The 23,380-nt window shown below is 39.0% G+C and overlaps 1 protein-coding gene across 2 annotated transcripts in view; it reads right to left on the bottom strand.

Moving 5' to 3' along the window:
• Positions 1–4,714: 4,714 nt before the first annotated feature.
• Positions 4,715–23,380, bottom strand: part of lingo1a (leucine rich repeat and Ig domain containing 1a) — a 167,859-nt gene continuing 149,193 nt past the window's right edge. For both annotated transcript variants that reach the window (XM_008411179.3, XM_008411178.3), the window contains one exon: positions 4,715–8,759. In XM_008411179.3, the coding sequence (XP_008409401.1) occupies positions 6,900–8,747 (1,848 nt within the window). In that variant the 5' untranslated portion in view covers positions 8,748–8,759 and the 3' untranslated portion in view covers positions 4,715–6,899. The remainder of the gene's footprint in view (positions 8,760–23,380) is intronic.

Genomic DNA, 23,380 nt, shown 5'->3' with positions numbered 1-23,380 from the left:
GTACTTTTAAAAGGTGAACCTTCACTTTTGGTCTTTGGTCTTTTCCACCCTTTGACAGGACATTGTTGAGATTTGCTCTTTCTTTAGCTGCTTCCATCTTCTCATTAACCCTTGCCAGGTTTCCACTCCCTGCTGAAGAACAGCATGTGCCTAGCTTGATGCTGCCATCACCATGGATACAGTGTGGAGAAAGTGTATTAAGTATGTTGGTCTTCTGTCACACAGTGTTTTACATAAATCCATAAAAGTAACATATTGGTCTCATCTGACCTGAGCGACTGGTCTTGTAAGGTTTTAAGAGTTTTCTCTTACCACTCTGCCCTAACGGCTGGTTTTGTGAATAACGTGACTAATGCTTTCCTACCAACAGGCTCACTCACCTGAACTGTGGATCTCTGCCTTTCCAAAGTCACCACAGGCGATTTGGCTGCTTTCCTGATCAGCGCTCTTCTTGCCAGGCTTGACAGGTGGCTTAGGCGAACTGCCATGTCTTGATAAGTTTGTGTTTGTGCCACACTCTTCCATTTTCAGATGATGGGTTGATTGGCGCTCAGTGAGATGCGCCAATCTGATGTTTTATAAATTAACTTTTCTGCACAACTTGCTCGCTGCCGTGTCCCTTGGTCTTCATGATGCCTCTTTAATAAGTTTTTAGCTTGTTTGCCCAGAAAGTCTGGTTTGTTTGGGGAGGTGTGAATGTGAAATCAATCTCTGGTCCACCTACAAACCTAGATCTCCGTCCAGTTGAAGTGACCTCTGGGGCGGTTTAAATGCAAGTAGACCGGAGACGTCTCTGAAAGCAGGGAGCAAACTAGAGTGCTGGGAATTATGGGTAAGTACAACCAAAACTAACAGAAAAGTCTGGAGCTAGCAGGAGAAATGATCTTTAACCAGCAGCAAAAGAGAAATCCTACAACGGATCAAATCTGACGGCCCTCCGTTTTTATTTTAGGAAGAAGGAAATTGCGCTCATGTCTTCTTCAGGGGTTTTTGTGTCATTTCATTAAGTGGTTCTTGGTGCAGCGCCACCACTGGTGAGGAGGTGAACAGGTTTTCAGTAGTTTGGATCGTTACTCTATAAAACTTACTTTATAGTCCTACTCCTGAATAATAAAAAAAAAAGAAAAACATGCGTATCAGACTACTAAGTTAACATGCAGACAGCACTAATCATAAAATGCAGAAAAGTGAAGAGTAAAAAAGGGTTTTTAAGAATATGTTACAGGTAATGGAGGAAAACCATTGAGATGTGAAGTTGAAGGCTCCTTGATATAAAGACAGAAGAAAAAAATTGTTAAAAACGACCAGAGGAACTTTTCTGCAGACATGGTGACGGCTTTCAGCATGGCTGACGGTCCTCACACCTCAGGGACGGAGCGGTCCATGGCGGACCGTGCATTGTGAAAGCACCGGCTGAAAATGTAACAAATGTTGCAGTTTTGGTTCCCAATCTAACCGAGTCTATCAGGTGTGAAAATATCCTCAAGAGCACACTAGTGGAGTCTTTTTTCCAATAAGCTGACCCAGGTAGACAGTTTCACTGGGTTTCATTTGAGAGATTAGAGTAAAAGTGAAACACACCAAAGTTATCAGTTTTATTGTAAAAACAAATTGGCTAAAAACATTAATTTAATTACACATATCTTTTTGTCATCCAGGGTTGAAACATGTTGACTGCAAAGCAACGTGGATATCTGGTGTAAAACAAAGTCCACTAGTGTGAAACCAGAGGTGACCAAAAGTCTTTTTAAATCACATAATATATATATATATATATTTGTAATAGAAGATGTGTGGATAGGGAGTCTTTATCATTCAAGCTGTGTTCTATCAGCCGTGCCATAAACACAGGCCTGCTGTGCTCTGCCTCATGCGCTGGCCCCCTTTAACCTTTTGATTCGGTTAGTGGGAGTCTGCTGCAATATAAACTGCCATGTCCAGTTTGTGAAACAATGCTTGCAAGAGAAATTCACTCGATGGCCCCCCCAGAAGCCAAACAAGCCGCCGCTCACTTCCGAACGAGAGGATATTTCCGCTTTAATTTGGACTTTTACTGAAACATGACATGGTTCTGGTTGCTTCCCGTGCGTAGAGGTGAACTACGGGCCGAAGAAACGGCTCCACACAGTCTGGGGATCGGATTTTCTAATCAAAATCACGGTCCATTAAGATACATGTCTAAAACCTTCAATCAAAAATACCTGAATTCCCTTTGGGTTTTAATGCAAACGCGAAAAAAGACTTCCTGTTCCTGTTGGTCAGATTTTCTAAGCTGAACATGGTAAGAGGGGGTGCTGTGCGACTTTATTACATTTAAATTTTCAGCACAACATGTGGCATGTGTGACATTTTCTACATGTTTGGGATTCTTTGAAACAGGAGTGAGGGTTTCAGACAGGGAGAAAACCTCTCGTGTTGCTACATTTGGGCCAAACTGCAATTGAAATCATCATAATTTCCCTTCATTTCATTTCAAACAGAGTAACCTCTGCAGAGAAGCCTGGACACTCGGCGTAATTAGAGCCTCTTGAAGGTCAGTCTGAGGCACATCTGACATGTTTCAATCTAGTAACTTAATACTCGACTTCTTCCTCTTCTATGCACACAGGTGCATAATGGAGATTGGTTGAATTAGCTAAAGAATTAGCAATGTGAGTGAAAATATTGAAAACCGCTTCTTATGTAATGACTAAATTGTGACTCAAAAGATTAGAGAGCATTAATTAAGCAGGAAGTAATACTAAGCGTTACCAGCAGGGGCGTCTCAAGTGGGGGAGAGGGCGGGGGGGTCAGGCCTCTTGAAAAACGCTGGCCACCCAGAGAGTCATGATCAGGTCATAGAAAGGCATTCAGGGTGATCGACTTCAGTCATGACAAAGTGGAAAAACCAATAAATAGTTACATAAATGTACTTAAGAATAAAATTAAAATGCATGAATGTAATTATCTTAGTGTTTTTGGCTGCGACCCCCACTGCAAAAATTATTTTTACTTGCATGGTTTGGCCACTGGTTACATGCGTGAGCAAAATTGGTGTTTTAGCTGCATCGCCTTTGCTCTAACAGTGTACAAATAAAAATAAAAAACACCATCCATAGTAGCTATAGTCCTGTAAACTCTGTGACTTATTACTTCAGCAGTCCAAGTTATTTCTGGAATATATAATACAAACACAGTAATTCAACATTTCTAAACGTTTTCCACTTTTTAACAGCTTAATATCATTACAAATTAGTAGTAACTGTCAGTTTTCATTTTGAAAAATCTGATGAAGCCCTATATTTACAAAAGTCTCATTTAGTTCGACATGCTAATTTTGATTCAAGTGAATTAAACAGACGACTCTGTGGCTCTGTATCATACTGTAGTCATTATTTCTACATTTTATATTTATTCTACAATTTGTGTTTCTTTTTCAATGCGTGGTTTGTCTAATTTGAACACTTAATAAGACTTAATACTGCACTTAAGCCCAGATGAAGTGAAAGAAGGAAGAACAAGGATGAAAGGATACAGGGGAGTCAAAATGAATGACAGAAGACAAGAACAGTAGGAACGGTGGCATAGAAAGAAAGAAAGAGTTAAAGAAGGAAGGAACCGAGAAAGGAAAAAGTGACATCAGGGAAGGAGAGAGGAAAGAAGGAAAGGAAAGGCAACGTAAAAATGACATGGCTAATGTTAAAAGGGAGGATAGAAGAAAAATGAATGAAGAATAAAAGGAAGCTTTAAAGGAAAGGAAGGACACAAGGAAGAGTCTCCACGGCTTGTTCTTGTTTTCCACTCACAACATGCATGAGCATCATTAGAAACAGCCTGAAGTAAAAAGGAATAAGAATGTCAAATGTTCCCATGGAGTTCTAACAGAGTGCAGAAATGTTTTATGAAGTTGGGACTGTCCACAAGGAATTTCTAATCTTTCATTACTTTTCTTTTTAAGAATAGGCTTATTTGCTCATGTTTAGCCGAGCCATATCCCAGAATCAAATTCTTATTTAATGGAAAAAGCTATTTTCCCTAATTTTACTGAGTTAAATTATTAATATTCCCTAAACATATTCTAAAGACTGTGATCCGTTTCTAATGGTGGGTAATTAATGTTCAGAGGCAAAGCAGGGGAACTGCAATTTTCCCTGAAAACAAGTCATTTAGAGCTAAAACATATTATGGTAAATTACTTTTCTGTCTGAATATAATGAGCCGTTCAATCACAAAAAAACCCAGACATCACTGGAAATAGTTAATTTGGTCAATGACTCTCAAATGCTGCACCTGAAAGGTGAATTAGGCTTTAGCTTGAGCTAATTATCAAGGTCAAGTTATTGTTAATGGTTTAATGTTTCACATTTGTGACTGAAAACTAAATGGATTTTTGTGAGATTTTGTTATAAATCTGGGGTGCGTAACTGTGAAATGGAAGGTAAATTAAAATTGTTTATTTTTTGGAAATAAAATTCTATTTCTCCTGTTTTTTTTTTGGTACCCAGGTTTTCTAAATACTTTTACCCCCCCCTTATGGTTCTTCTTAAATTCTTGACAGTGTTGACCCAGAAAGATAAATCATAAATCATGTTACATGGCGCTGCAGTCACACGTTAACTTGCTGTATTTTAGTAATCAAAAAGTGGCATATCGTGAAATATTTAATAAATTTATGTTCACCAAGGATTTACCCCAAATCATAAAAAAATAAAATAAAATCAAAACCAGAACCACGTTTTAAAAAAGTCCATAGATTGTTTAATACAACATACCATATTCTCAACAATTCAACATCAACAAAATTTTGTTAATTGAAAAAAGAAAAAGAAAAAAAGAAATCTGCATATTACCTTTATTGCACAGAACAATTTGAATGTATTTTTCCATAGACTTCTTTTTTAGTATCTTTTTCTTTTGTAAAAAGTTGGCTCGGACTATACATGGTGGATATAGTCCAGGGGCGAAATAAAAAAAGTAAGGGGTAACAAAAATAAAGGAAAAAAACCCAAACTTGGACCCGCCCCGAACACCCTCAGATCACGTGGGACTAAAAAAAACAACAAAAACAACAAAAAAACGGCTCGATACAGTAGCCACACTTTGAACAAAGAGCATTCATATTCAGCAAGAGGGAGAACCGTGAGCCACATCCAGTTTGTTTAGTTTTTCTTTTCCTTTATGCAAAACGGATTACACCAAAGCTGCTTCAGATTGCTCCACGGGTGAAACCATCTGTGTCAGTCAGCCCATCTTGCATATGCCGTCCCTGCTTCCAGCCGTCACCGTGACGTTATCTGTACTGTCATCCACCGTAGACGCCTGTATACGAACATACACTTGTAAAGCCCAGATGTCTGTAGCGTGTACTTAAAAAGTTAAGGCTTCGACCCTTCGATTTAATATCCAGTACCGACCGGGGAGCTCAAGGTGCTCGAGTTCTTCCGCTCCCTTGTGACACAGAAAGCACGTTTCAGAGGGAGAAGCAAACCTGTAAGTGATCCAAGAAGGTAACGTTCCCATGGCTTTAATGGGGGGAAGGAAGAGAGAGGGGCGCTTTCATGAATGAATCATCAATTCTTAAAATAAACAAAACAAAGAAAACAATTATAAAAAAAAAACAAAAAACTCCAGAGAAGTAACCAACAATGACAGAAATATTCTACAGCTTTAGGAGCACCACAACAAGTAGTTCTTATTTCTTGGAATCAGGTAGAGGACAAAAAAATGCTGTCGAGTAATACTTTTTCCAAATCAAGCACGATTTGGAAAAAGGTATGAGCACAAACTGTGCGCCAGTGTAAGGAGTTACAGGAGATCTGTAGTGAAAAACCCCCCCCAAAATAACTGGATTAGAAGCACCGTAAAGTAACTGGAATGAATCTCCTCAAGCCTTTTAGCTCAGAAATTTAATGTTTCAAGTTTAGTTAAATCTGTAAATGCTCAACGAGACTCAACCCGCAGAACCAAACAAGATCGTTCATTTCAGATTGTAGGATAATTGTTGTGTTTAATGTTACATTAAGCATCAATGGAAACTCTTATTATATTAGGGAAAAAAGGACGGTTGAGAATTACGTATCAAAGTTTGTCATACATCCATAAAATTCAGCTTTACAAAGGAAAGAATACCAGACTGGTTTTCTTCTCCTTCCTATCTGTAAACATTGAATTTCTGAAACAACTCAAAATAAAATTTAGCAGTTTTTACAATGAAGCACTACTAGTACTATAATTACAATTATAATCCAAGGTCTCATAACTGATGCCAATCGTTTATTGCAATGTCTAGGCTCTGCAATAACAGTGGTCGTAATTAAATTGTGTTTTATTTTCTTTATTTATTTTTTTTACGGTTTTTGTAACCAAGAATTTCTTGTTGTATGTTTGTAGCAAGGGATTGTCAGCATTGTGACACAATAGAAAAAGACAAGTGAAAAAGACCATGGGATATTGTATTAACATTTTAACAAATGTGTACCTTTATGAATGTGTGAGCTCGTTAACTTAGCATTCATTCAGCATCACAGAAAACAAGAAATGGAATGAACAGAAAAAAAGAAAATGATTTAAATATGATCTGGCCCCGTATTCTGGCTGTTTGGAGAGCGTTCTTCTTCTTTTATAGTTTGTTTTTTCCCCAATCAATATCCGGAGGACTATGAGGTCTGTATGACAAATCTGAATTTCAAATAATGCCCCCACAGGCTTTGTAGGAACCACCCCATCCCTGGCTGTAGTTACATTCCCTCTTGTTTTTTTCTTGATTTTTTTATCTAAGTCAGGAACTGGTCTCTTATCAAGTCCACCAGTTAGAGAAAAAAAAAAAGCAGTAATCTATGTTAAAAGACCATGATCGACAGGTTTGCAAAGGAGTCTTCTTCTCTAATTTATCTGGTGCTGAAGTCCAAAATCGAGAAACTTTAAATCATTTTCATATTGAACTTGCGAGGAGCATCCACTGTGGTGCTGCTCATCCCAGCGTCCGATTTGCGTGGCACATACTCGATCTCGATGTTGTGCTTTGTGTTGCCTTTACCTCTGCTCCAGAGGAACAGCAGTACCAGACAAAACAGGACGACACCAAGAAAAGAGATGAAACCCATTGTGGTTGCAATGATTAGTGTCTTTATATCAAACGGGAAAGGGACATTGGGCTTTGTACCGTTAGCACGAGTCTCAGTGGGTTGGTTGGATATGAAAGCAAGACTGTTGTTAGGTTGGTGGGGCCAGTCCGGTGAATAACTATGAATGTGTAGGTGAGCAAGAGAGGTGTCATTTCCCCCGGCGTTGCTGGCTATGCACACGTAGGTACCGTTATCTTGAATCTGGGCATAGCGCACCTCGAGGGTGCCATCTGGCAACACAGAGAGCCTTCCAATTGTCTTGGAGGTGATAAACTTTTTCTGAGGAGAAAGCCACATAATCACTGGAGCGGGATCTCCGTCTGCTTGGCAGGCAAAATGAACAATGGCTCCTTCGTCAACAAATTTCTGCTGGGCTTTACGATCCCTAATCCTGGACTTGCGACACGTGAAGTAATTTGGCTGCAGAACATCCGGGAAGTCCTTGAACTCTTTGCCTTGGACGAACTCGGGAGAGGCGCAAGTGGGCTGCTGCTTGTTGAAGTTCAGTCTCCATCGCCTTCGGAAAACCCACAAGAGTCGGCAATCGCAGGCCAGGGGATTGTCGTACAAGGCCAGGGTTTCTAGATTTCCAACCGAATGGAAAGCTGACTCCTCCAACGTGGTAAGAGAGTTTCCAGACACATTTAGTATTTTCAGGTAGTTTAGTCCTCGGAAAGAGTAGGGCTCAATCATTGCTAGTCTCCCTCCAACCAGGTGAAACTCCTGTAGACGCAGCAGGTCATGCAGCTTATTTCCCTCTATGGTATGGATGGGGTTATATGAAAGATTAAGAAATCGCAAATAAACCAAGTGCTGCAAGGCTACATAAGGGATCGTGGTCAGGTTGGTGTTGGCAATGGTCAGAGAGGTGAGATTTAATCCATACAAACAATTTGTGGTCATGGTATCCAGGTATGGCCAATTGGCTATTTCCAGCACTTTCAGCCGATACAGCCGTTTAAAAGAGTAATCCCGTATAGAATTGATGTTGAGGTGACGCAGCCTGAGAGTGATCAAACTGTGGAGGTGGGTAAAAGCCTCTGTTGGCACAGAAGACAAGTTGCACTTCTCAAGACTCAGGTGCTCGAGGCTGTTAAGGCCGTGAAAAGCACGGTGAGCGATGAAAACCAGGTCGTTATCACCCACCTCTAGAGAGCGAAGGTTGTACAAATCCTGGAACATATAGTCTAACAGGATGACAATCTTGTTCTCACTTATGTCCAGCTCGGTGAGATTGCTCAGGCCCGTAAATACACCCAACTGGATCAACTTGAGCTTGTTGCTGCGCAATCCCAGTGTCCGCAAGCCATACAGGTTATTGAATGCTCCGGGTTCAATTGTGGAGATAGTGTTTTCGCTGAGCTCCAGGTGTTCCAGGTTTGGAAAGTTGACAAACTCATCTGGGTTAATCGTTCTGATGCGGTTCTTGCTGAGGTCCAGCAGTCTCGTTTCTGCCGGAATGCCTTCGGGAACGGTCATGAGCTTCTTACGATGGCACATCACTGAGCGCTCTGGAACGTTACACTCACAGCGGGACGGACACCCAGTGGTGGAGCCAGAAAGCACGGTGCCCAGCATCAGGATCAGAATGGGCTGCCAGCAAGCCACCAGGTAGCTGCGCCCAGTCGCTTCCCTGGCCACCATCTTATCGGTTACCTGGGTAGAAGCAGAGACATGGCAAATAGTTTGTTAGACAATCAAACATTAATGATCTTAACTTATCAATTTAGTTATAATAGCCAGTAGTTGAGTCTAAACGGTGGAATGTAAACACAAGGACTTTAATGATTTGAACTCATAGGGGCTTGAACTTAATCTAGGTTTAATCCATTGGCCTTGACATTTTTAGGCATTTGGTTTGTGCACCAATCATAGGAGCTAAGAGGATGTCCTTCTCATGTGACTCCTGTGAAGAGAACCGGACAGATAGTATGACAGCTATTACAATATTTATGAGTAGGCGTAAGATGAATACAGGTTACAGTGAATTGACAGTTTTGGATTCTGTGCCTTGCAGTAGATTAAAAAGCTATTCAAAAATGACAGTTCTTCACAGACGTCATGGTGACCAAAAAGAGGAAGTCACGATCTTAGCGAGGAATTCAAAGGTGTAATCATTCTGGGAATCTACATTAGCCTTGCTGTACCACCCCCATTGAGTCTGCAGTGCACTGCTGAGCATTATTTCCACAGATCGCCTTTCAGAAACTCAATCAGTTAATGCTATCCCCTTGACAAGAAGTGATAAGGCGCAGCTTCAGGTGGAATTAACTGGCTTTTTTTTAGTAATCCGCATTATGCTGTGTCACAGGAAAATATGCTGAGCATTTTTTGTACCTTGTTCTGGTAACAAAAAGTCTCTTTTTCTCCACCCCATAGTGTTTCCTTGCTGTGCCAGTCAAAACACCAGAGGATTTAGCAGCAAAGGCAAGAGGACTCAATCAAAGATCGATGGTGGCAAGTGTGATATATGTGCTGCGGCTGACACGGAGCGCATGCAGTCTTTTGGGATAAAATACAGACCATACACCACTGAGGGAACTGGATAGATAAAAATAAGCTTCCCAGGCAAAACAAGTCATATTTATTTCTGGTCTTGGTGCTTGGTGGGACTGCATCAGTAAAAATTCCTGACAACTGGATAATTTGGCGACAAATTTAAATAACAGGGTCAGGGCCAGATACTATTAATTTTTGTTTGCTATATGTTTCAGGATTTGTGCAAGTCAAACAGGTTAATGGGTATTTCCTCTTAACCCAATGAAGGATGTTTTGTGAGATTCAGTAGACCGTAACAAATATATCAGATAGAGATTGCAGGGAAGGGGAAAAAGAAAATCACTTAAAAAATAGCTGACAGTTAATTATGGGGTGACATGCTACTGCCAGGCGGGCAACCACTAATAACTTTTTTTTCCCCCCCCTCAGTGTATCACCAGACAGCTGGACATCAGAATAAAAAGGAAAAAAATAGGTGGGTGTTGTGGATTGCATAGCTCAATTTCATTTAATTTTGTCTGAGGTCGAAGTTCAGATTGGGGATTTGACGATACCATCTGTAATCAAGTGATGTCGAAACACACTGAGGGGGCTTTGTCTGAGATCAGAGACCTGCGGCAAAGCCTGCTGGGCTGCATTCAGCCCCAAGCCATATGTGATCAGTCTTATTCCCCAACGTCATCGATTGAGTTAGTGCTGAGCACAGGGAGCGCAGAGATACAGAGGCGGGCGTGTTGTGTGGCATGCTAAGACACCTAAGAAGCAGTGACCCCAGGCTCGGCTCTATCTGTCATCGTCTATCATGAAGGCATTTACATAGTGCGCATTAGCAAATGAGACGCGATTACTTTCACTTCTGTTGCCCATGATTTTGTTTAGGGCCCTATGAAATCAGTTTTATTATGTTCAAAATCCTGTTTTATTTTTTTTCTGACTTACATATTTTCCATTTTAACCATATTTTAATAACCCAGAAAGTATGTGTTTATGGTGTAAATAGGAAAAAAAAAAGAGCGAATCAAGAGCTGGAGGTCAACATTTCCTGTTATTCTGTAACACAAATGAAACCAGAACAGAACATGAAATGGTTAAACAAGGTGTTAAAAAATTATTTTCTGAAGAATTCAAAAATTACGTGAAAAACGAAGAATTTTATTTTTAACAAAAAAATGTCGCCTTGTTGAACATTATACTCCAAAAAAATACTTACTAAATACTAGACTTTTTCTTTTTTTGTCTGAAAGGCGCATCTGATTTGGGACACAGAGCAATAAGAATCTTCAACTCTTGCTTCCACTGATTTATTTAAATGTTTAAGAGTCAGCAGAAAAAATGGGTGGGTGTTGTGGATTGCACAGCACGATTTCATTTAATTGAGCTGCACAATTAAATGCATAGCTCACTGTAAATAGCTAGCAGTTAGCTAGAAGCTAGCTAGCTTATCAATGTTTCTGAGTAGTCGTCGTATCTTAGTGTCGTCGGTCAAAGTTGTGCTGACAAAAACATACAGAAAAATATTTCTTCTGTCTCAAACATTTCGCCTGCCCTAAGTCTTATGCTAAGCTTTGAGTTATTTCTTTATTTTGGGGGAGATATGTCACTGTTTCAGAGTTTTTTTTTTTTTACCATGGCTAACTGGTTTATTCTGCCTGTGTGGAGAGGAGAACCAAGCAGATGCAGATCAGGTAGCAGTGGGTACGGGAGCTGCAGAGGCCAAAACACTACTGACTCTACTGTGTGTCCTAAATCATAATTTCTTGTTGATAAAGAAAATCAGCATATTCAGTAAGTTTTGTACAGCAGTCTGGCTTTTGAACAAGTTTTTAGATGATAGTCAATATATAAAAATTACAAAGCCAAACAATAAAACAAGATGGTCAAAACTAAAAACAAAACTAGAACCAAGACAAATTATACAGGACTGACCCATATGAGAGAAAACTAACATCAATTCTGAAGAGACCTCATGAGTAGAAAACGACAAGCTCCCGCTCAAGGTGTAAATAACTTAATACGAGTCAGGTGTGATAATTAGCAAATTAGGTCGAGGTGTGTGGACTGAGAGGAAAAAGACAAATAGAGGCAATCCAGGAAACAGGCTAAGGAAATATCCCATTAAACCACGGCAACAAACAAGACCTAAAAAAGCCAAACATAGAATCATACCTTCAAATTCTTTCAAAAGCAGAAGATCAAAAGCATGCACACCGTGACTGAGTCTGTTTCGATGAGGATTTAAACAATAATCAGTTTAAATTTCTTATTTCCTGGCAAGTTTAGTTGGAGGGGAAAAAAAAAATGTTGCTCACAGCCTCAGTAGCAAAATTTAGGAAAAATACAGACAGACACATTAAGATGAAAAATAACCTCCACTGGTAAACATTAGCAGCACTGGATTGTTAATGATCTGGCGTTATCGTTCCCTCACAGGCATGCAGCCTGAATGCAGCTCTTCATAGCAATCAGCGAGCTCCCAGAGAATTACATTAATTGAGGCGGAGTGAGAGAGGGGGCCACTTCCTGAGAGAATGAATATGTTGGAGAAATAAGACTACTGTGCTCAATAAACAAGGGCCTGTTGGTCCAAGACCAATAACTAGATCAATGAATGGGGGGGAGAAATGTTTTTGTGCCAGCGTCTATGGGGATCTGGAGGATGTTGCCTCACATGGGAGGCAGATGGTACCCAACGCTGCTCTGACAATGGAGCAGCATCGCTGTAATCATAATGAAACAACTACTACTCTGACTAGTAATTAGGCCTGGGCGATATGGACTCAGAATTTTATTTCAAAAGTCATAACAATAAAGTTTATGATAAAAAATATTTCTGACTTATTTCTTAGGTGACTGCATAGTCCGTTGTTCATAGTGCCACAAAAAAAAGTAGCATGATAAACGATGAGAAATACCCAACCCAGGATATGAGATGTAACTTAATATACCAAATCTGCCTTAATCCAGATTAATGTGTATAGTAGAAGTCACATTTAGCAGTACTAGATGTCGATGTTAGCAGTTAGAAGCTAACATCGACAGTCTTTGGCACAGCCAATCAGTGTCAAGAAAAATGAATGGCACTCCTCAATGCTGTGTCAAGTAGGGTTACACCGAAGGATTTCAGCTTCCCAAGGTTTATTCTCTTTCACATATTTTAGATTTTTAAAAATCTGGTTTTCTGGGAATAATTTTGGAATAATTTCACAAAAATCCGCAAACAAGTGAATGCTGAACAACAAATAGGCAGAGGTCCACTGAATTGTCAAAGGAGCAAAAAACCATAGTTCCACTTATCAGTACTGTCAAGATGATTTTATGAAACAACAGATTGTTAGAAAGACAAGCAGTCAAACTAGAATTTGAATCCTGTCATTATAATTTGGTAAATCTACTCATTTTCAGATTACATTTTTATGCTAAAATGGAAAAATGTATGATTTGGAAAATATATTGTAAATACTAAACAGGATAGATTTTTAAAGCAACATTGTACATTTAATTTTAAATTTCTAATATGTTGACTTTGTATTATTTTTGCATAAGGTAGAATCTCACTCCAGCCACTGCATATTAAACATTATATATATATATATATATATATATATATATATATATATTTTAAATAATATTTTTTATTACCAAATAAAAATTTTGAAAAATATAAGTAAACGTAAAAAAAAAAGATGGTCAGATCTTAAGAATATGCATCAACATCAAGAGAATAATAATAAAAAACAGATTAAACTTCAAAAAGAAATTCTTGTTTTCTAAATTATTGTTGTTTTTCAACTTTGTTGAATAAATGTCATGTAATTTTGCGTTTGTCATTTCTGGATTACCTTGCAGGTATATTGCTTTATCTATACTCTTCAGCATGATAGGTTTTTTTCTGTCTACATTAAATCTTTGGCCTTGGAAATACTTAGACCAGTTTCATTGTCCGACACGCACCAGCATCCAATGTTTGTGCTGTGATGGTTTGTGTTGTGAATAGGCTTCATGTCTGCACTTATTATACATCGCTGATTGGTTCCCTACTCATCTGTCGGTCTCTATTAAATTCATCACAATAGACACAATGGTACACAAGCAGGGAGAAGACACATCCGTCGCCCAAAGCTTTAGTTTACCTGTCACAAGACATCACTCCCAAGCCCTTTTAAATACCATTGTTAAATACCTGTAAGCTGCTGGGAAATCCACGAGATGATGCTGACGTTATCTGCAGCACAAAGTGTTAAAAGCCTTTAAAGCCTCTTCCTTGGCAAACTGCTTAGTCAGCTGCCAGGCTAATCCTCAATGGCCAAATGCAGGAGTGGATTTTTATTTACGCGGCTATATCCGTGGCTTTGACGGTCTTTTCCTAGAACACTTGGTTATAAATGTGCAACCTTGTTCTTTACACCCTCTTTGAGGATGGATAAGAAAATAACGCAGGCCATCGATTTCTGTTATTTTTAAATGAACTAGAGAAGCACTGATCCACTTTTTCCACTTCCAATACCGGTACAGATTTTGCACCGGAACATACTGATCACCAAAAACGGTGCTGAATTGATTTAAACCGTTTCTTTTTTTAAACACAAACATACATGTACTGAATTACAAATGTATTTGAGAACTCTACACAAGTACAGCACACTCAAATATGCCAAACGTAAAAATAACAAGGCGTGTCACAATAAAAAAATTAGCTTGATGATAAATTGTCCCAGAAGTTATTGCGATAAACGATAATATTGTCGTTTTGAAACCATTTTCAAGTAATATAATGATAATGCATAGTAATGTTAAACCATATGTTTTAATTTTATTGATCATTTAACACTGGAACTGGCTGACTAGCTTAGTTAAACATGTAAAAACTAAGCATAATACCCAATACCCAATCTAAAATTTGTTCAATATCAAGACCGATACAGATATTAATATCATATTGGTGCCTCTCTAAAATGAACCAGTCTATATGATGATGACATGAAGTTAAATATGAATCAAATCAGCTTGGTTTGTCCAATAAGCAGGAGCCTCCACTTTATAGGGAAAAAAACAGTAGCAGCCACAATTCAGGTTAATTCATCTTAATCATTAGTCTCTGACCTTTAGCTTGCTGAATAAGATTGCTTTAACAGTACCTGAGTGTTGGCTAGCTGAATTTTCAGGAGCAAGGATACCCTTCTGTCATTGAAAGAGCTAAGCCGCCTACCGGGATTGCCGGCTAGATGTGGACCTGTGAAATGGCAGGGCTTAAAAGTAAAGCCGACTGCAGACAGATGGACAGTATAGCCCTAATCCAGGCAAAGAAGCTGGTTGATGCAACAAGGTGCAGAATTCCAACAGAGCGCAGCTGCTGTTTTGACAAAACTATGCTCTGAAGCCTGTTGACATGTCCCCACTGAACTTCACCTCACACCAGGGTCATTTATCGTTTCTGTGCAGGTGCTTCGGCCACTGATGTCTCACTTTACCTCGCAGAGATGAATAAATCCGCGAGGAGATTGTGCTTAGCATGAGGAAAGTACCCCAAACTAGGATGAAATGTCAAACTGGAAACTTAAGTGGAAGCATATTGGATTTAGAGTGCCTGACATCTTCAAGTCTAAAGAGGGAGGGAGGTGTTGGAGTCACACATGAGCCCATTGGTTTGGTGTTTCATTACGCCAAATAAATGTGTAATACATTTAATCGTACCAGATCAAACGGGCTGCATCCATTCAGGACTAACTGGAGTCTCTACCTTCAAGGTAGAGACTACCGGTTCACCAAAACTGCAATGGAAACACTTTTTTCACATCACATATGGTGCGAAAAGAGTCATATGATCAACAACAACTGGCGCAAGCCACAAAGAAAACGACAGGAAGTTGTTTTCTTTGTACTTTGTATTTTCTTTGTACTTTGTACTCATTTGTACTAATGACTACTAGTCATAGTCATCTGTGGCTACCACTGACCATGAAATTGAGGAATTTGACATTTCGAAATAAAATTTGCTTAATGAAAATGCTCTCGTTTTTTGCTAAAATCAGTGATAAGCCTGTTGCAATAGGCAATTATTCAATTAATAAATTAATCACATGCTATATTAAAAGGAACTCAAAGACTCCCATTCTGGTGATTAATATTTAAATTTTGCTTAGAGACATCATAATCCATTTTAGTTATGTTTTTTAAGTGTTTTGCTTTATTTATTGCTTTTAGTTGTTGTGTTTTATTTTGAAATTTAAAATCTCTTCCAGTGCCTTTACTAAATTTATGTTTATTGGTGTTTGAGAAGATGAACTTGCATTATTATGCCATTATCAATATATTACTTGAAGATGATCTCTCAACAACAACAACAACAATATTATCGTTTATCGCAATAATTACTGGGACAATTTATCACTCAGCAAAATGTATCGTTACAGTCCCAATTATTGAGTTTTATGATTGAAGAATACAATTTCAAAAGTTGTTTTTTGCAGAATGTGGCTGTCGAAGCAAATTTCTAAAACTACACCAGAATTTGTTCATACATGTTCAAACTGGTATAAGAAGGAGCCCGAGAAAAAGAACAAACAACTGCAATCTTGCACCTACTGGGAGCGTAAAGATGTGATGTGCTTATTTTAAAAGTTGCAACACACTTGGCGCCTTCAGCTGCAGAAACGTCTTCGCCCAGCTCCCCTGAAGTGAGATGCTCCTTTTTTTTCTCCACGGAGGCAGAGAGAAAGACGCATTACAGGCCCGTCACTCACACACATAAAAAGACACGCCCAGCAGACGCGGCGACGTTTCTTCTTGGCATGTCGTCTTATGTGTCGCACCCCCGCTAGGAGAGCCGATCTTCAGGATCGGGGGACTGACTGAGTTGCTCCTCGCCGAGGTAGTTAGAAATGTGGACTTTGCTCTGAGCGCCACGGGAAACGCCGACCCTTGGAGCTCCAAAATGCTGCGACAGTTCTCCGGCAATAAGCATATAGGAGAGACAATAACCGCTGAAGGTCAAAGGGGCTCGAGTGTTTTGGTTGTGTGGGCTTTGTGTAGATCAGACTTTTGCCAAGCTATAGTGCTAACAAGACCCCAGGAGGTGCTTTTAGAAAGTCGACAATAAGGCCAGAGAAAGTTTTTATTTTTTTCAGTCAGCATTTCTGGTCATGTTGGCTAATAACACTTTCAGATCACAAACTTTGTTTTGCTGGGTATAAAAATGGCCCTCAAAAGGACTCAAAGCTTTAATGGCTGCCACAGATGGTGCAATGTCAGCAGAACAAAGGAAGCAAGCTTAATGCAGAAGTTTAATCTTTTAAACTTTTCATGTCTTACTTTTGTAGGTGTTTGCTTCATCTGCACCTGAGTGCAGCATTGACCTTTTCTGACAAAAATCAGTGACAACAACTTTGAAAAAGTTAGTGGTTTTATACAGATGAAGATAGATGAATATAGTCAACACATTACAATGTGAATGATAGTTTGTACAGACCCGCTAAAGCAGAGATCTAGATTTGGATGGATGTTCAATACTTTGCTCCATTTCCGATAACCATTTATTTGATTATTATGGTAATCAAGGACATAAGATGCTAATAGTAGTTCAAAACTCTAAATCATTTAGACTTTGTTCAACTGATCTCCTTCAAACATAGGATATGAGGATATGACTCTGCGCCCAACAGAAATATTTTATGGTCACTAGTGACAGGAAGTAAATAAATTTTATTTAAAGAGATAAGGGCTGCACAGTGGCGCAGTTGGTAGAGCTGTTGCCTTGCAGCAAGAAGGTTCTGGGTTCAATTCCCGGCCGGGGGTCTTTCTGCATGGAGTTTGCATGTTCTCCCTGTGCATGCGTGGGTTTTCTCCGGGTACTCTGGTTTCCTCCCACAGTCCAAAAACATGACTGTCAGGTTGATTGGCCTCTCCAAATTGCCCCTAGGTGTGAGTGTGTGTGTGCATGGTTGTGTGTCCTGTGTGTCTCTGTGTTGCCCTGCGACAGACTGGCGACCTGTCCAGGGTGACCCCACCTCTCCCCCCGAAACGTTAGCTGGAGATGGGCACCAGCAACACTCCCGACCCCACTGAGGGACAAGGGTGCAAGAAAATGGATGGATGGATTAAAGAGATAAATATACATTTTTATTATCAGGTCATAGACTTTTAAAAACACAGATGACATTAACAGGAAACATCATTATACCCATAACATTAACAGTTTTAATACTTTCATCCCCTCCAATATGGTTTAATTGCAGAGTTGATCTGCAAAAATATTTTTGTCCCTCCAGGGGCCTGGTAGCAATTTTCAGTTTCACTTACCAAATATATTCAAAACCCCAGTGCAAAACAGGTACCCTCTTGTTCAGATTGTTCCAACAATGGAATTGTGCAATTTCCACGCTCTCTTGGGGCCGAGGAGCTACTGATGGTAAACTCCATTTTTGCAGGGTGCAGGATCTCAATTATCTTTCTGTAATGAAGTAATTGTTCATCTCCACTTTAGAATGCCCCGAGGGCCTGAAGGATTGGCTGGGCTCTAAAGCCTGGTAAAATATGCAGCACAAGTACCAAATTTATGGTCGTCGAATATAAAAATATACAATATGTCAGATTTTTTTCACTATTTGGTATTTGAGGAGTAAAAACAAAGACCAGGCAGATAGAAAGGTAGATAATTTTATGCTCAATTGGTAACTAACAATAGTGCGATGTTAACTCAACACCCACTCTTGAGTTCAGATGAGAACTTTTGCATAGCCTATTCTTGGATTTCAAAATGATTTCCCTAATCTAAAAAAAAAAAAAAAAAATCATATTTAAAATACATTATGTGTTTTCTTATTAAAGGGACGGCATTATGTAAAACCAACTTTTTTTTTTGTTTTACAATGTTATTCCCACATCAATAACAAAACTAAAGTGTTGCTTTGTTCCATTCATGCACGTTTGAGAAATCCCTGAATCTCCATGACAACGCCTGGGTAAACCTAACTGCCTTCAAGGACAACTAGCTCCTTCAGACTAGCCAGCAGCAATTAGCAAACACCAGGTCAAACTGAGCACCTGCTGAGCTCATTATAGGAGCTACTTCTCAGTGAAACACTGATTAAAAACGTTGTTAAAGGGTTAATAGAGGAGCCATGTTGGGTGACTTCCTGAAGGCGGAGTTTTAGAAAGAGTAGGAGCTTTTAAAGAGACACAGGCCCAAATTAAGAAGTCAAATTTCTTTTTACTCAAATTTATATAGATATGAAGCATTTTTATAACAACTGAAGTTAACATAGCTACTTGATTGTGCTATAAAATGTCACTGTTTGCCTAGAACACATAATGATGTCCCTTTTAAAATAAATCTGCAAAAGAAATACAAAAATGTGAAAAACACTTTAAGAATTTGTTAAAATTCCTGGACAAATGCTGTAAAAGCATCAAAACCTCAGGATTTTTTTTTTTACTCAGTTAATACTTCACATCACCAACTTTTATGCAGATAGATAAAATGTATATTACAAATTCACATTTAGTTCAGTATTAACACTTAGTCCTTAACAAATAAGACCTGAATGCATAGAGAATCTTCTACCAGAAGCTTTTTTTTTGTTGTTGCTTTTGGTTAGGGCTGCTCTTCCTGTCTTTTGGAATAAACGCCGCAGTGAGTCTTCCATACATGTCTGCAGGATACGGCTCTAATATCAGTGACTACACTATACTAGTTCCTCAATTAGGAGGGAGTCAACATGGAAACATGCCTCAGTTTTATAATGAATAATTAAAACTATATCTTATCGGCTGCTGGGACGTGTGATGGGCACAGTGTGAAAAGGCTCAGGGCCATACCGGCTTTAATTGTGAGTGGCATTTAAAAGCTTTCCTCCCAGTGTGGCTGAGAAAATGTCCTCTTTGCTTTAGCTGAGGCTCAGGCTCGCAGCGAGGCCCTTTTTTTCAGAGGGAAATGAGCTGTAATTAGTTGATAAAGAGTCAACCCTGACGCTGAAAATGCCCCACCAGTGCACTGGGATCGGCGACCGGAGGATACTGGCGGCTAACGGGGGATAGTGGAGAAGAGATTAGGGGCAAAACGTTGAGGCCAAGGGACGCCTGACAATGAGTACCGCTTGCAGCTTTTATTGTTGCAAATCAGGGTTTCTTTATGGTGAACATAAAAGGCTTTAAATGAACCTTACCCAAATAAAGTGGAAAGGGAAGGGAAATATATCTGGATATATTTGCTTAGTGACAGAGATGTTCTTAGACAGAATTCAAAACAATAAAAAATAATGCATAATTGGTTTCTTGGATGAACAGCCTGGCAGTAAATATCTTAAGACGTGTGAGCTCTGTCTGAAAATCAACTACTACATCGTGACTTCCTGAGCAATAATGAGGTAATCCAGTGCTGATTACTGCGAAAATGTCTTCAGTCCTCACTTATTTCTTTGTACATTTATTTCAAGCAGCCAGACGTTGTAATAAATTATCTTAAGGATTTCTGAAGGTCATTTCATGGTTTTCTTTAGATTTTTTTTCTTTGCTTTTAGTTTTCAGTCCAGTATCTGACCATCTTCAGAGGAATGTTGTTTTTTTTTTTCTTTGACCAGTAATCGCTCCCCTCTGAGCTAATTTAAGACACTTAATATAAAAAGGATCTTTAAACATTTTATTCTCATTTGTCAGTCTTCCTCAGTGTTTAAGTTTACAGCACAATTAGGTGTCGATGTCAGGAAAAAAAAAAAAGGACAGCAACAATCATGAGAAATAGTCTGGAAAGGAAACGCCGCAATTGCAAAATTGTGTTTTTTCGACATTGGCGGAATATCGGCAATATTTGTAATGGAAATGTAGGAAGACTCAGAGTTAGCCGTCTTTGGTATCAGTGAAATCTTCAAAAAGTGAAATCAGAAGCTGATTTTAGAGAAACTGTATATTAAGGTTGGTTTGAGATGCATTCGCCATTTTAAATTGGTTTCTGTTGCTTCTTTTTTAAAGACAGTTTAGAAAATTAATTCTGTGATCATCTGGTCTTTTCTTCAAAACATTAGTAAATCTGTGGTCCGTTTACTGCTCTTTCACACACTGTGTGATGTCACTTCTGCTTTTAATATAAATAATTAAGTGTCACTAATGGCAGGCTGGCTAGAAAACAATATTTCAAACAATATGAAAACTTCAGTCCTAAAGAAAAGAGAAATGTGTTTTCTCTTCCAACCTGCAAGAGAAAACTAACTCTATATTGTTCTTAAAGAGTTTATTTGGGAGTTATTCTATCTTGTTTTTGACACAAGCATAACATTTTTCTTTTTGGTCCAGAAATCTGATGGGGATGTGGTTACTATAGCAATAAATGCTGCTTAGAAAGGTCCCATGAGGAGTTCTGCACTGAAGTTTATGTCAAGTATTTTATTTTCCTTCCTGTTCTTAACAAATCATTCAATCAGAATCTGCTGACCTTCAGTTCTTAAAGAGAAGTCTAAGAAATCCAGAACTGTTAAAGGCTCAGAAAAAAAATACAAATTGGCCTCAAATTCCTGATCATTGAATGTCTAAATAAACTATTTGCAAACCTGTATCTAGAATAAATGTATTGATTCAGTCAAGTGAACACTAGAAACACTGGCAGGGAAATGTCGGCAGCGATACCGATCCAATGACAATGTCAGTTTGGGTAGCAGCAGCTTCTGCCAGTAACACAATGCAACCTGCCAGAAGTCTTGCTTAGATTAGACTCAGAATACACCACAAAGAGCCAACGCTGTTAACCTGGACTTCAAAAATAACCAGACTTTGTTTGATTGGGTTATCTGATGGATCAAAATAAAGTTTCCATTTAAAGGATTTATCTCACGTGTTGAAAGTTATACCATTCGACTCTGCCTGATCTGTTGGGTTCAGATGGAGACACTCAAAACTTTAATAAGTGTTTCATGCAAAACCAAAGCTGCAATATCCACAAGTGCAGCTAAATATAGATCAGACCATTGCATTTTTTTTTTTTTCCTTACACACAGCAGTGTGAGAAAAGGTAAAATCTGTATCTGGTCTGACGGCTATCACTGAGTCACTCTCCTTTCCTATGGGCAAGGTTTTTGGCTCTTGTTTCAGTGAGTGCTGACCTGCACTTTCATCTGTTGGCTTTTAGGGCTAATGAGAGTAGACCCGGAACATTTGAAATTCATAAAGCTCTGCGTCTGCTTGAGAACACGCTATCGGAGACTCGGGACCCATGTTCCCACTTAAACAAATCAGCTGATTGTTTATGCAAAGAAAATGGCACCTCTTGAGTCATACAAGTCACAATACATGACAGGAGAAAATACAGTGTGCATGAGCAGTCATCAGGACTTCCTCTTATGAAACAGACTTTAGGTGTAGCAATGCAAAATCGAGGTCAGTGTAGGTCAACTCTGCAACTTTACATCTAATGTTTGCCAAATCACCAATGCAGCATAATGTACAAACACATTTTGTAAGTCTTTTATATACATGTGAAATATCAATATCAATATGTCAAATAGAAATTTCAGTAATTTCACTGAACTCCAATCCAGCATTCTGGGGGATGTAGGCAAAGAAAAAGCTTTAGATGTTCAACCTTTAAATGACGACTAGCTAAGCAAAGCTGGTGGCATCAACTAACTCACTCACTATGTTTCCATTATAAATGTGCACAAATCTTTCAGTGTCCCACTAATGTAAAAAAACATTGTTTGAGAACCAAAAAAAGTTTCTCAATTGCTGTGTTTCCGTAAAATAAGAAAAGCAATTAAAAGTCACAAGCAAACAAGTTTGTTCACGCAATAAGTCATCAACTTTGTAGCTTGCATCAGTGGCAACATCCGGTTGTTGATCATGTGACTCGTGACGTGAAAAATGTGTTTCAGTTGCAGGTTTACGAAAAACAAAAAAAACAACTTCAACACGGCAAAAACAACTACCTCATCCTGTGCCAAACCTTTTTAGTGAAAAACAAGTTTTTTTTTCCAAATTGTCTTATTTGCATGAAAGAAATTTATTTTCAAAATGTCAAGTTGCACAAGTAGACGGGCAACGGGAACGCAGCTTCTCATTATTTGGTTGCCTAGCAACAGCATGTTGAGTAACTTGCTTAGCGACAGTTTAAGGTTTCGTCGCTGTCCCTCATAACCGCCTAAAAATAAACTACAACGGCGTAGAGTGAAAACTGTGGATAAAACAGAAAAGGTTACGCCATCGACTTCGCAATATTTCTGATATTTAAAACAAAAAAACTAATCAGTAATCAACTATTGACTGACATTGCATATATATTGTGATAAGTTTTCCAGCCATATCGTCCAGCCCTACCAAATTGAGAACATTCCTTTTAATGTTCACCCCTCCACAATCCCCAGAGTGTTGGCTGATCCCGCTGTGGCTCCAGTGTAGAGATAGGGGCTCTTAATCCATGTCCACTGAGAGATTGCCCAGAAAGATGAAGCCTCAATTAGTGAGATAAACCCCCACATAATGACAGCCTGGGAAATGAGGTCTAAGCAGAAACAAAAGAAAGGAAAAACCAACAAAAACTCTCATCTCTAAGAAGGGCAAAGATTCCCTTGGAAGACGCTGGAAGTGAGGAGTGTTGAGTGGACGGAGAAAGGAAGCAGTTCACTCCTACAGCTCCGGCGGGGAAGTATTGTCCCGCTATCTGAGCAATCCACCTGCTCCAAATTCTTTCGTAAGAAGCTTAGAGAAGAAAAAATGCTGACCTTCATATAATCAAAGATTATGCACAGCAAAACAACAACAGTTTTAGAGTGCTTAAGCATCAGAACTCAAGGGAGTTC

This window comes from Poecilia reticulata, chromosome 6 (genome assembly GCF_904066995.2).
Source record: "Poecilia reticulata chromosome 6, P_reticulata-male-v2, whole genome shotgun sequence".
NCBI classification, from domain to species: Eukaryota; Metazoa; Chordata; class Actinopteri; order Cyprinodontiformes; family Poeciliidae; genus Poecilia; species Poecilia reticulata.
This window is presented reverse-complemented; position numbering and strand designations above follow the sequence as displayed.